This window comes from Canis lupus, chromosome 20 (assembly GCF_011100685.1).
Source record: "Canis lupus familiaris isolate Mischka breed German Shepherd chromosome 20, alternate assembly UU_Cfam_GSD_1.0, whole genome shotgun sequence".
Lineage (NCBI taxonomy): Eukaryota > Metazoa > Chordata > Mammalia > Carnivora > Canidae > Canis > Canis lupus.
In genome coordinates this window covers 9,276,966-9,291,809 of record NC_049241.1, presented here as the reverse complement: position 1 = coordinate 9,291,809, position 14,844 = coordinate 9,276,966, and the positions used below count along the sequence as shown (strand labels likewise).

Sequence of the window (14,844 nt, the reverse complement as noted above, 5' to 3'; positions counted from 1 at the left end):
CCTTTTCTGGTAAGAGTAGTGGTGAAACTAAGGAATGCTATTACTTTTCTATTATATAAATATGCAAACATTTGCAACTCAGTGAGTCAGTATTTTCCAAATAATGAACAAATGATGCCACAAAGTCATTCATAGGTAAAAGGTCCATTCAAAGGCAGACCAGTGGATTCTTATGCAATAGAGTACAAGAACTTCATTATTGTGATTTCAAATTCCATTGTAAATAGCCTTTCTGAAATAACACTTGCCAAGAATATCCATGATTATCTAAAAGATCTACTGAAACACTTCCTTCTTTTTAATTACCTATCTGCGTCAGACTGGATACTTTTCATATACTTTAACCAAAACAACACATGGCAACAGTTTAAATGAAGAAGCTGGTATCAGAATCAAGATGTCCTCTATTTAGCAGGCCATCAGAGATTTACAGAAAAAGAAAAGAATGTCACTCTTGTCACTAAATTTTAAAAATCATACAGAGAAATAATTTACACTCAATAAAATTCTTCAATTTTAAGTGAACAATCTGATGATTTTTTTTTAAATGTGCAGTCATGCAACAACGCAATCATGAAATAGAAGATTTAAGTCACCCCAAAGAGATCCTTCATTATCTTTTTCCTCCACCCACAGCAGCTGACAGTACAAATTGTTTCTTTCCGTTACTAATCTTTGCCTTTTCTAGAACTTTATATAGAGCCATTTAAGATGCTGCCTTTTCTAGTTTGGCTTTTGTTGTAGCACAATGTTGTTGACATCCCTCCATGTTGTTTCCTATGCTGAGAATTAATTCTTTATTGTTACGGATGGTTCCATTGTATATGGATGTTTCACAATGTGTTTATGGATATTCAAGTTGTTTTCAGTTTAGGATAATATGAATAAGCTGTTCTAACATCTGTCAGTAATATTCTTCAAATTGTTCATTACAACTGATGAATTTTATTTTTTGGAAATTATATCTCAATAAATCTGATTTCAAAAATCTCTGTGTGGATATACACTTTCATTTCTCTTGGATAAACAGCTAGGAGTAGAATGACTTGGTCATATATAAGTATATGACTTTAAAATAAACTGCTAAACTGTTTAAGTGGCTGTGTTATTTTGTATTCTCACTAGCAATATACAAGATTGCCATTTGCTCTACATCCTGGCCAGCAGCTTGGCATTATCCTTCCTTTTGATTTTCCATTAAGATAAGTACATAGTATTATTTATTTTTTGTAGTATTAGTTCATTTAAAATTATATTTACCTAAAGACTAATAGACTAATAAGATTAACCATATATTTACATGTGGTTATTTGGTTTTTGAATACCTATTTTGCTGAAGAATGTTTACATCTTTTGCCCTTGTTAAAAAAAATATGGCATATGCCTTATTGAATTTTAAGAGTTCTTTATATAATATAGATACTAGTACTTTGTCAAATATAAATTTCACAGTATTTTCTCATAATCTGTAGCTTGATTTTCATTTCATATTTGCCTTTTAAAAAAGTTTAATTCTACTGAAATATAATTTATCACATTTTCTTTAAGCTTTTTCCTTTACTCCTGCTTCTTCATACTGTTTAAGACCTACAGAACAATGCTGAACAAGAGATGAGAATGGATACCTCTACCTTGTTCCCAGCCACAAGTATTTACTATTTCATCATTAAATATGATGTTTTAAGTTTTCTGCAGATATTCTTTATCAGATTGAAGAAATTCTATTTTAGTAAGAGTTTTTATTATTTTTTTTAAAAAAGATTTTATTTATTTATTCAGGAGACACACACACACACACACACACACACACACACACACACACACAGACACAGGCAGAGGAGGAAGCAGGCTCCATGCAGGGAGCCCGATGCGGGACCCAATCCCAGGACCCCAGGATCACGTCCTGAGCCGAAGGCAGGCGCCAAATTGCTGAAACCACCCAGGAATCCCCAAGAGTTTTTATTATTATCGGGTGTTCAATTTTGTCAAATGCTTATTCTGTATCTACTTGAAGAATCACATGGTGTTTTTTTAGTGACTTAATACAGTGAATTACAATGATCAAATTTTTTTTGTTGTTCTTTTTTTTTTTTTTAAAGATTTTATTTATTTACTCATGAGACACACACAGAGAGAGAGAGAGAGAGAGAGAGAAGCAGAGGCACAGGCAGAGTGAGAAGCAGGCACCATGCAGGGAGCCTGACATGGGACTCGATCCCAGGTCTGAATGCAGCGCTAAACCACTAAGTCACCCGGGCTGCCCAATGATCAATTTTCTAAAATTAAGCCAATTCTGCCTTGTTAGGATACATCCCACTTGATTATGATATGTTATCCTTTACACATATTGACAGATTTAATTTGTTAAAATCTTATTAAGGATTTTGCATCCACGCTCATGAGGAATACTGGTCACAAGTTTTTAGTTTTGTGGAAACTTCAGCCTCATAAGATGAGGTAGGAAGTATTTCTTCTATTCCAATTTTCTAGCAGAATATGAATGGAATTGATATGATTTCCCTCCTTATGTATTTCATAGAATCCACCAGTGAACCCATTTGGACCTGGCATTTCTTCGGGGACTGCAAATTCAATTTGCCTATTTACTTCTTCTTGAATATGGTTTAGTAATTTGTATCTTTTAAGGAAATTGTCCATTTCATGTATTTTTTTAAATCAGATATGGAAGTTTATTTTAGGGCTAAATGCATTAATTTAATACAACCTATTTGTAAAGTTGGACTTTTTATAGATATTTAAATGGGGAGCAATAGATAGTTGTGTACTTTCTTGCCTAAATCTAATCCACAATTTTCTCAGTGTGGCATTGTTAGATATCATCCTTTTAGTGGTTAAAATTACTTTCTCTCCAAGCAAATTTTCTAGTTTCCTTATTTTTACAGGCCCTATTTTTGGCAATTCAGTAATTATATGATATTTGATATTCTGGATCTCCTGTCTCAAGAAAAATCATGTTGACTTCTCAAAAACTGATTAAGGAGGCTCCCATCACACTTATCTAACAACAGGAAAACAGTGATTTCTGTTGTTCAGTCTATGGTCCATGAATACTCTAGGCTACTTTTCTTACTCTACTAAAGCACAGGCTATCACACCTGTATCTAGTGCCCATGTACTTTATTCCCACCTCTTCAAATAGATTATTGCTGAACCTACACATTTAAGCTTAAGAAGTAAAAGAAGAAAGCAAAATTCTCTTAGCACAACTAAAACACATATTGTGTAGAATACTCACTCAACAAACACTTACAAACTACCCGTTTGTCAGCCACTTAAATTTAAACTAAAAATGTAACCAACAAAGCAATGAATTGACCAAACATTAAAGTGCTGGCCCTGGAAAAGATATATGCAAAGGCCTAATAAGGAAGAGAAAGTAAGCTGGAAGTTGGTAATAAATGATAAAATGAAAAGTATTTTCGGCACAAATTTGCAAGCTACAGAAATGCTGAAATTCTTCACAGAAGTGTTGCCAGTGAGTGGCCTGATGACAGGATGTAAAATCAGGAAAGTTTCCATTTTTAATTCCATTTTATTTTCACAGAGATGCTTTGAGAGCAGCTAATTAATATCTTGCAAAGTGCTTTGTGATCAGCTCAAAGCAGAATGTTAGAAATCAAAAAGCAGGCACATAGAGTTACAAAAAAGATCACATTTTTGAATAAACAATCAACTAAAATTCAGTTGCTTAAGTAATACAAACAAGAAAAGTTTCTATCAAACATTACTATAAAATTTTATTTTAAAACATTACTAAAGATGAAAATCTGCAATCCAAGTTCTCTGTAAATAAAGATAATGCCACACAACTTACGATATCTACTGTGAATTTCATCTATTTCCTTTTCTGTTTGGTCCTTTGTAAAAACCATTATCTAAAATAATCCAAAAAAACTTTAATTAAAAATTCAAAATATGACAAAAGCAGAAATTAGTACTATGAACTTTAAAATTTCAAGTGTGGATGTTTAAAATAAGGGAAAATAATCTCTTATCTCATCTTATATAAACCTAGGAAGAATAATTCCTGTGTTATTTCCCTTGAATAGCATAATTACTATACCTTTTACTACTGTTTTAAAATCTATAGAAAATGCAACACTAATATACAGATTAACACTAAGATGAAGTATAACACATCAATTAAATTCTTATTTTCAATATTTAATTTTTCACATTCATTAATATAACAAGTAACACTTGAAACTACAAGACTGAAGGAGCATTTGGCAGATCATTAATAAGGCAGAATTTCTTGTTTGTCTTCTCCCTTCTCTGAGTCTACTGGAAAGGTAACATATAAAGAAAATATGATAATGTAAGACTTTAGTGTATTAAACTTCTACTCCCACTTTTGAAAATCTTAGACTTAAAAAATCAGAAATCTTAGATGATTCATTACAGTCTGCATCTTATAGTTAGGCACATAGGTAATGATAAAGTCAACGAAAATCTCATTTTTTTCTACTATCTGATTATAAACTTACTTCCCTAAGGTCGTAGCTTTCTTTATAGACATATTACCGATGGTCTAGGAAAAAAGTCTACTTGAGAGAGCCCAAAACACTTCCTCCAGTGTCATGGGACACAATGACTATTTTCTTCTTTGGTATCCTTTCCTCAAGTTTTGGACCATCAAGCTAGAGGAAGGCAATAGTGAAGAATTTTAGGTCTCTGATTCCCTCAGAAAGCTCAATAGATGCTTAATCCTCACCAAGTATTACAATTACTTAATTTCTCCAACAGTATAATCATAGAACTGCAGAATGTCAGAGCTAAAGGAGAATGTTAGAGATCATACAGTTCAACCCCTGAGTTTAACAAAGAGCCTAATGGCAACAGATGTTAAAGAGCTTATCAAACACAACCAGTATAGAAATGACTAATAATATCAAGGCCACCTGATGAAAAGGCATATGCCTTTTCTTCAGGACTAAAATTATATTTTGTCCTAGAAGACTGCTAAATGTGACAGAATTTTGTGCTAAAAATAAGCTGCAAGTAAATTATAATACATTAAATGGGCATTTCCCATTTAAAAAGATTTAGTTCTGGCATGCTTTAATTTTACTGGAGCACATTCAATTTTTCTTTCCATCATTTCTACTCAGATAATGAAAGAGACCATCAACATACGCTTTCATTGAGTTTACTAGCTTCAAGACGCATCCTAGTCTTCTCCATATTTTCAATTTCTTGAACTATTTCAGCAGCTGTTAAAATAAGGACAGTCAATGTTAATTACATGGTTTTCATCATTGTACTATGGTTATGTGAGATGTTAACACTAAAGCTGGATGATGATATGAGAACTCCCTGTCCCATTCTTATACTTTTTCTCTAAGTCCAAAGTTATTTCAAAATAAAAGTTTTATTTTTAAAGATTTTATTTATTTATTCGTGAGAGAGATACAGAGAGAGGCAGAGACATAGGCAGAAGGAGAGGCAGGCTCCCCACAGGGAACCCAATGTGAGACTTGATCCCGGGATCACACCGTGAGCCAAAGACAGATGCTCAACCGCTGAGCCAGCCAGGTGTCCCTCAAAATGAAAGACTAAAAAAATAATAAGGACTAAAACACTGAACTCTTACACATGCAGAACAGTTTAAGACATAACCACAAGAGCACAGTAATTTTGCTCTTTCCTTTAAATATACAGGTATAACAGCAGTCCTAATGGAATATGAAAATTAATTTGTTAGTGTGAATCCAATTCACTCAAACTCCAATGTACTAAATATAAATTCACATTTTTAGATACAAAGCACTAAGACTATGGAGCAATATCAAAAAGTCTATAACGTATGTGTAACAAAAATCCCAAAAGAGGAAGAAAAAGGGGATAAGAACAAATATTTAAAGACCTAATGGCCAGAATTTGCCAAATATAATAAAAGACCTCAAACCACAAATGCAAGACACTCAACATGAAGCATAATCAATGCAAAAACAAAACAAAAATACAACAATAACATATATACAACAGACAGAAAATCTGTGTAAGCCAGAGAAAAAGAGTATATTATTAAAGAAAAATCAAGCATTACATCATGCTTCTCATCAGAAACTATTCAAGCCAGAAGACAATGGAGTGATGAATTAAAAGTACAGAAGAAAACCTTTGCTAATCCAGATTTCTATACCATATATATATATATATATATATATATATTTTTTTTTTTAGATTTTATTTATTTATTCATGAGAGACACACAGAGAGAGGTAGAGACACAGACAGGGAGAAGCAGGATCCCTGCAAGGAGCCTGATGTGGGACTCAATCCTGGATCCTGGGATCACACCCTGAACCAAAGGTAGACACTCAACTGCTGAGCCACCCAGGGGTCCCATATAAATATATATATATTTTTTTAAATTTTTATTTATTTATTCATAAAAGACACACAGAGAGAGGCAGAGACATAGGCAGAGGGAGGAGCAGGCTCCTTGCAGGGAGCCCAATGCAGGACTTGATCCCCAGACCTGGGATCAGGCCCCAGGCCAAAGGTAGATAGATGTTCAACCACTGAGCCACCCAGGAGTCCCCTAATGGAAATGTTTTTCAAAAGTTAAGGAGGAATAAAGATTTTGAGACAAACAAAAACAAGAATGTATTATTAGTAGACCTATACTATAAAAAGCATTATATGAAGTTGTTTAAGCAGAAGAAATGTGAAACCACTAAACTTATCTCTCCTAAAAAACGAAGACTGCTAGAAATAGTAAAAATTAAAGTAAATGCAAAATACACTTTTCTTAACTACTCTAAAAAATAACTATTTATAGGAAAAACAACAACAATATATTGTGTTAACAGCATAGGTAAAAATGTAAAAATCATGAAGACAACAACACGAAGAATTAGGGATTGGGGAGTATATTGTTGTAAGGTTCTTACACTACAAGTGAAACAGTAATATCATTTGAAGGGAAACTGTGAATACTTAAAGGTGCCTATGTCAACCACTAAAACTTTCTGAAAAAGAAAAAAGCCTAAAGTAGAACTATATCAATAAAAAATACTCAGTCCAAAAGAGCCAATAAATAAATAAATAAACAGAATAAAAAACAGATGGAACAAGCAAGCAGAAAACAATTAGCAAGATGTTAACTGTAAAGCCTACTGTTATTAATAATTACATTAGATGCAAATTGTCTAAAAGCAATAAGAAATAGAGAATGAGATTAAAAAAAAAAAAAAAAAGGCAGGAGCACTTGGGCGATTGGGGATCAAGTCCCACATCAGGCTCCCTGTGAGGAGCCTGCTCCTCCCTCGGCCTATGTCTCTGCCTCTGTGTCTTTCATGAATAAATAAATAAAAATCTCAGCAGAGAGTCTGCTTCTCCCTCTGCCTGCTGCTCCCCATGCTTACGCTCTCTCAAATAATTAATAAAATCTTAAAAAAAAAAAAAAAGCAAGCGACTATATGCTTTCAGCAAAGAACCCATTTTATTTTATTTAAGATTTTATTTATCTGAGAGAGCGAAAGAGGGAACACAAGTAGGGTGAGGAACAGAGGGACAAGCAGACTCCCCCCTGAACAGGAAGCCCAATGTGGGGTTCAATCCCAGGACCCGGAGATCATGATCCGAGCTGAAGTCAGATCTTAACTGACTGAGCCACCCAGGTACCTCCAAAGAACCCACTTTAAGTAAAAGACATAAACAGGTTCAAAATAAAGGTATGGAAAGAGATGTATCATGTAAACACTAATGAGAAGAAATGGAGAATAGTTATATTAATATCAGATACAACAGACTTTAGAACAATGAATGTTTTAAGGAATAAGAGGGAAATTATATAATGATAAAGGGGTTAATTCCCTAAGAAAATCGAACAATCCTAAATGTGTCTGCACCTAGAACAGAAATTAAAAATATGAACAAGAACTTCTAGTTCTCAAGAAGATGGACTAGACTCATTTCTCTTCTCACTTCTCATATAATTACTAAGTCTAACTAAAACCCTTAGATGTAATATGACAGGCAATTATAAGAGAACTCTGAAACGTAGGAGTAAGATGGGCTGGTTAAGGGCCTCAGAATTTAAGGAACAATATAATGGTGAGTTCCCTGGGCTTTCTCTTTATCTTCCATATATCCTAGACTGGGCACTGGTGAAGCCTGCAACCCAGAACAACCAGTCCCCACCCCCACCCCCACTACACACAGACACAAATCTCCAAGAAACCAATTTTTTTTCTAACAAAGGACTATGAAAGGAGGAGACAAAAAACTTTGACAATACCTGACCTACTCCAGCTAAACACTGCTGATGCTTTCTGTGCACTAAAGTACCAACAGAAAATAAATGTGGAGTATGTTTTCCACTCCCCTTCTCCCCCTCCCCATCAGCAATAACAGGAAGATTGAGGAAGAAAAGCTTTTCTCTTCCAGCAACACACTGCCAGTAAAGATCTAGAGAGGAATCTAGACCACTCTCTCTCACCCACCAGTAGCAGGTAGTACCCTCACCCCCTAACTAGTGATTGGAGTGAGGATCTCAAAGAGAAGAAACCTGAAGAAAAGCATCCTTTAAGCCTGCATAGGAAATCCTAAACACACTCCTGACCAACTCACATGTGAAATATTCTAAAATTAATAAGCCAAAAGGTCTGAGAATTGAAGCACAGTATGGAATACCAGGTTTTCTGAGTACCCTCTAGGTAGCAATTAAATGAAGCAGACCCGAACAACCCTGCAAGAGTTCTGAAAACTAAACTATCATTAGAACCACAGTCCACAGAAGTAGGCCTGGATCTGCAAGCTAAATCTAAACAGGGTGACAACCTGCTAAAGTAGAATATTTAAAAAGGAGCTAGAATCTCGTATTACAGTCAAAATGTCCAGGACACAATAAAAACATCTGTCAACTAAGAAGCAGGAAAATCAGGGGCACCTGAAGTGCCTCAGTGGTTGAGCACCTGCCTTCAGCTCCATACAGGGAACCTGCTTCTCCCTCTGCCTGTGTCTCTACCTCTCTCTGTGTGTCTCTCATGAATGATTTTTTTTTTTTTAAAAAGGAAGAAAATCATAACTTCAATGAGAAAAGGCACTCAACAGTTGCTAACACTGAGATGCCTCAAATCTTCAAACTATCTGATAAGAACTTTAAAGCTACCATCATAAAAATGCTTCAACAATTAGGAGCACTCTTGAAATGAAAGAAAACAAAACTGCTACTGTATGTAATACTTTTATGACAGCCAGTGTGGTCCATTATAAAAATATATCTTCTTAAAATAGTTTAAATGTTACATTAAGTTATTAATGCCTTATACTTGGAAGGGACAACTAAATAACAACAACTAGAAACTAAGTGAAGGGGCAGCCTGGGTGGCTCAGCGGTTTACGCTGCCTTCAGTCCAGGGCCTGGTCCTGGAGACCTGGGATCAAGTCCTACGTCAGGCTCCCTGCATGGAGCCTGTTTCTCCCTCTGCCTGTGTATCTGCCTCTCTCTCTGTGTCTCTCATGAATAAATAAATAAAATCTAAAAAAAAAAAAAAAAAAAAAAAAAAAAAAAAAACTAAGTGAAACAAATGAACCCCATTGTATTTCAGTAAAAAAAAAAAAAAAAAAAAAAAAAACTCACGATGAAGAAAAATAATAAGGAAATTATGAACATGATACTTGACTGAATACCCTCAGTCCAAGAAAGGGAGGAGAGAAGAGAAGTCTGGGAGAGAGAACTAAAAAATATCCTGAATTTTTTCTTATAGGTAGGTCTATTTTGCAGTGGTACAGTAGTATAGATGAAGCAATTCTAAAACTATTTTAGATGTACTACAGAATTGAACAAATTAGTAAATGTGCTGATGCTATTGAAGGGATGATTCTCCCCATGAAAAAAAAAGGGGGGAAATATGGAATAGAGAAAGGTAAAGAACTCTGTGAGGCTGGACTGCAAGCACCAGGGTATTAGTATGTTCTCATGATTTCTAATGTATATAAGGTAAATGGATTTATACGTGTGTATACACATACAGTATACAGGCATATGTGTGTATATATGTGTGCACACACTGATGTGTATGCACATCTGTATGCATGCATATATTCCTAAGCTCCATCTGCTAGAAGAGCCTAGAAGCTAAGGCACCAAGTAGCAATGAGCAAAGCTGACAGCCTTATCTTGGTTTGTTCAATAAGAAGAACCACAGATCCTAATCTGTGGGAATCCTAATCCTGGAAATCGCTGACAGGGTTGGGACAGAGACAAACAGACAATGAGCCTGCATTATCCTGTTATGCTGGCTGACGGTACTTTCCATGCTAGAAATCAGAAAATGGAAAATAAATATACAAATAATTAGTGGAGGCATGTCACAATGACCAAGAATCAGTAAGTAGAGGCTCCCACTGGCGAAATGGAAAAACATAAATACCAAAATAATTAAGGATGGGAAAGAGTTATAAATGTGTGAATCCATACTCGTAACAGACAAACAAAGAAGAAAAAAAAAACAGGAAAAGAGTGCTCTTGTTTTCAGAATTATGGCAAATGTCAACTGGCAAATGTGGAAAGAATCTTGAAGTCAGAAAATCATCATTTTGCAACTCTCGCAGAGAAGATTAGTTCAGGTAAAAATTAGCAAAGAATACTAAATATAGGGGTAAAGGACTCCTGGGTGGCTCAGCTGATTGAACATCCAACTCCTGATTTCAGTTCAGGCCATGATCCCAGCATCCTGGGATCCAGCCCCGTGTTGGGCTCTACACTCAGTGGAAGGTCTGCTTCAGCATTTTCTCTCCCTTTCCCTCTGCTCCTCCTCTCTCTCTCAAATAAATAAATAAATAAATGTAAGGAAAGAAGGAAAGGAGGGAGGGAGAGGTAAAATTTTAATGAGGTATAGGATATTTACATGGTATTCAAGTGTCTCTAAAAGGGGGAAACTATACATTGGAGAAATTGACAAAGTGGTCAAACCAGCCATCATAAATGAGAGGCATAAAGATGTCAAATATCCCTGGATGTGATATTCTGAGAATGAAAAAAAAAATCACTTATATAGTATTCCGGCCAAGAACGGACAGCCTTAATGTAATTATTAGGAAACATCAGACAAAGGCAAAATGAGAAACATTCTGTTTAGGGAGGGATTAAAAAAAACAAAGACTGTATTCTTTACCAACGTCATAAATACAAAGAAAGACTGAGGAATTGTTCCAAGTAGAAAGAGATGGAAAAGATATTATAACTAAATGAAATATTTGATTCAAAACTGGATCTTGTACTAGAAGGAAAAAAAAATCCATAACAATCATTACTGGGTCCACTGCTGAAAATAGAACAGAGATGACAGAATGGATAAAAGTATTGTAACAAAGTTAAATTCACTGAAATTGATAACTATAATTTGGCAAAAAAAAAAAAAGAGAACATACTTTTTCTTAGGAAATACATGAACTATTTAGGGGTAAAATAATCAAGATTATACAATTTATTCTCAGATGGTTTCAGAAAAGAATAGATGCGTATAAATATGTACATACATGTACTCATATACAGAGAGAGTAATAGTAATTCATAAAGCAAATAAGGCAAAATGCTAATAGGTGAATCCATGTAAGTGGTATTGACGTGGTTTTCTTTGACAGTGTTTCAACTTTCCTGAAAGTTCAGAAGTATTTCCAAATAGTTAAAAAGAATACAAAGTTAAGACTTCTTCACACAAATAAAAATTGTAAACAGCACATCTGCACTCTTTTCAAGACATATTAAATAAAGTTTTTCAGGCCAAAAGAAAATGACATCAGATGAAAACCTGGATGTAAGGGAAGAGATGAAAAATATTAGAAATAGTAATGTGTAAGCACATACAGACCTTCTTTTTCATTTTTAATTTTTTTTTATAAAAGAAAATTGACAATTTATCTTTTTTGGGGTGGAGCGGGATGGGTGGGGTAGAGGGAGAGGGAGAGTGAGAGAGAGATTCTTAAGCAGGCTCCACGTCCACTGCAGAGTGTGACTTAGGGCTCAACCTCATAATCCTGAGATCATGATCTGAGTCAAAATCAAGAATCAGATGCTTAACCGACTGAGCTACTCAAGCACCCCAAGAAACTGATAATTTAAAGCAAAAAAGAGTAAAAGGTATTATGGGGATCATAACATATATTGAAAAATCTATGACAATAATGAAATATAGGATGGAAGTCATAAATTACTTATGTTATACATGAAGTAGTAATATTATTATTTGAAGGTAGACTTTGATAAGTTTAAGATACACATGGTAAACTTTAGAATAATCATTTAAAGAAAGTAAACAGAAACACACCTATAACCAGATAGTGAAGATAAAATAGAAAACCAAAAAAACCCCAAATCCGAAAGCAAAAAAAGGAAGACAAAACAAAGAATGAACAGCACAAAAAAAAAACAAAAACAAGATAGACTTAAACCCAACCAAATAAGATTTGATGAAATGAAAATGGTTTAAGTTTTAAAACTTAATGGTGTATCTCGTCAAATTACACTTTAAAAGCAAATCCAAACCATATACTGCTTTTAAAAATGTTTAAATAACACAATGAATTTAAAGAAGAGTGGCTATATTCATTCATATCAAAGATTTTGAAATGAGGAATATTACCAAAGACAGTGACAAAGATGACGATTTTATTATAGTAAATAGGTTAATTCATCAAGAAGACAGAATAATACTAAATACACATATACCTAATTACTGAGATTCAAAATATAAGGAAAACTGAAAATATTGAAAGGAAAAAGGAAAAAATATAGTTGGAGATTTCAATAATCCTTTCAGCAGTTGACAGAATCCATCAATATAGGATAAGGATACAGATGACTTGATATACTATCAAGCAACTTTACATAACATTTAGAGATGATTAAGCCAAAAGAAAAAGCAAAATACTCAAGTGCTATGGAACACTGACCAGGAAGACCTAATGCTGAGTTATAAAACAGGTCTCTGAGTTGTAAAAGGTCCGAAATGATACGAAACTGGTTCAATGGAATCAAATTAAAAATAAATAACAAAAAAAATATCTGGGCAATGTCCATATATTTGGAAACTGAAAACACTTCTCTCTAACCCATTAGTCAAAGCAGAAATGACTACAAGGATGAGAAAATATTCTAACTAAATGAAAATAAAACATATCAACATTTGTGGATGCAGGTAAAACAGTGCCCACAGGAAAATCTGTAGCTTTAAATGCTTACATTAAAAAATGAACAATCTGAATAATTACCTAGGCTTCCACCACAATAAGCTACAAAAAGATCAAATTAAACTAAAGTAAACAGGAAGAAGGAAATAAAAAGAATAAGAGTAGAATTCAATAAAAAAAATAGGCAATAATTTGAGGGGAAAAAAATCAATGAAAGGGAAAGCTAGTTCTTTGGAAAAAATAAATAAAATGGATAACTTGTAGATAAACCAATGAAGCGAAGAAAGAGAGAAGACACACTTCTAATATCAAAAATGAAAGATAGTTCATCACCACAGATCCCACAGACACTAAAAGAAAATTAGAGAATATTCCTTAAGAAAAAAAAGAAATTAGTAAAGAATAGTAAATTGTAAATTCAAGAATTTAGATGAAATGCAAAGAGTCCTTGCTAAAGATAAATGATTGCTTTAATAATCAAAAATCAGTGTAATACAAATCAAAACCACACCATTTCACACTACTAAGATGACCAAAATAGAAGACAGAATACCAAGTGGGACAAGAATGTGGAAAAACTAGAACCCTCATGCTGGTGAGATGTAAAATGTTATAAGTACATTGGAAAACAGTCCAGCAGTTCCTCAAAATGTTACAATGCAGTTATCATTTAACCCAGCAATTCCACACAAAAATCTGTGTGTGAATATTCATAGTGGCATTATTCACAAGAGCCAAAAGAGAGAAAATCCCAGACTGAATAGGCAATATAAGTAACATATCCACACAATGAAAGATTTGGCAATAAAAAAGAATGTAGTGCTAACAATGGATAATGGATAACCTTGAAAATATTCTGCTAAATCAAAGAAGTTCATCATTGAAGGCCACAGATTTGTAAGAGTTCATTTAAATGAAATGGACTTCCAGTTCTTCATAGAAGGAGCTTGGAAGTTGGCATTCCATCCTAACAAATTAAAAGCTGAACAGGTTAAAAATTCAGCAATTCTTCTTAGATCCACAATAGAGGGGAGGACATAGGGCAAACTAATGCCCCCAAGAATGTGGAGACCCACAAACACAGAGAATAATGGCTTACCTTAGCAGAAACTTACAAGCAGAAACTGCAGCAGGGAACAGTACAAAAGATGGGAAAACCTAAACTGTAATTAATTAATTGTTGGAAGTCCTGTGCAGATACCTCGAAGAGTGGAAAAAAAAAAAAAAAAAAAACCCCAGGGAGACCCAGTTGTGGTTGGAGGATGGTAGAGGAGACAAGACTGCGAGATTCACCTTCAGGAGTTCAAGTTTCTTACAGTAAATATCGAAGAAAAATCTATGGCTTCAAGCAAGGAGAGAGGAAAAGGAACCATTTTCAAATATACCAGGGCACTTTCCTCTTAACAAGGCTTGCACTCACAGGAAACTAGTTAAACAGAGCCTAATCACCTGGGGTATTACTGAAGCCTAACTGACCTGGGGAATGGAAACACAGGAGGTCCCCCCTTAGCTGTGGCCTGCCTCCACAGCCTTGGTAATTCCCAAATAACCACAGTTGGGAAGCAGATGATCTTCCTCTGACAAATTGTCAAAAGAAGATCAAGAGCAGCCTAACACTACATCACAATGCCCACGTCATTTCAGCTCACTTACTCTGCAGGGAATTTATCATCGCAAAAA

General features: G+C 34.4%; 1 protein-coding gene across 5 annotated transcripts in view; it reads right to left on the bottom strand.

Moving 5' to 3' along the window:
- Nucleotides 1-14,844, bottom strand: part of RAD18 (RAD18 E3 ubiquitin protein ligase) — a 107,318-nt gene that overhangs the window by 47,858 nt on the left and 44,616 nt on the right. For 4 of the 5 annotated variants that reach the window (XM_038565773.1, XM_038565774.1, XM_038565777.1 and 1 more), the window contains 2 exons: nucleotides 5,158-5,234; nucleotides 3,836-3,896 (listed from right to left, as the gene is read on the bottom strand). The exons of the other annotated variant lie outside the window; for it this stretch is intronic. In XM_038565773.1, coding sequence (XP_038421701.1) covers nucleotides 3,836-3,896; nucleotides 5,158-5,234 — 138 coding nt within the window. The remainder of the gene's footprint in view (nucleotides 1-3,835; nucleotides 3,897-5,157; nucleotides 5,235-14,844) is intronic. 5 annotated transcript variants of the gene reach the window in all.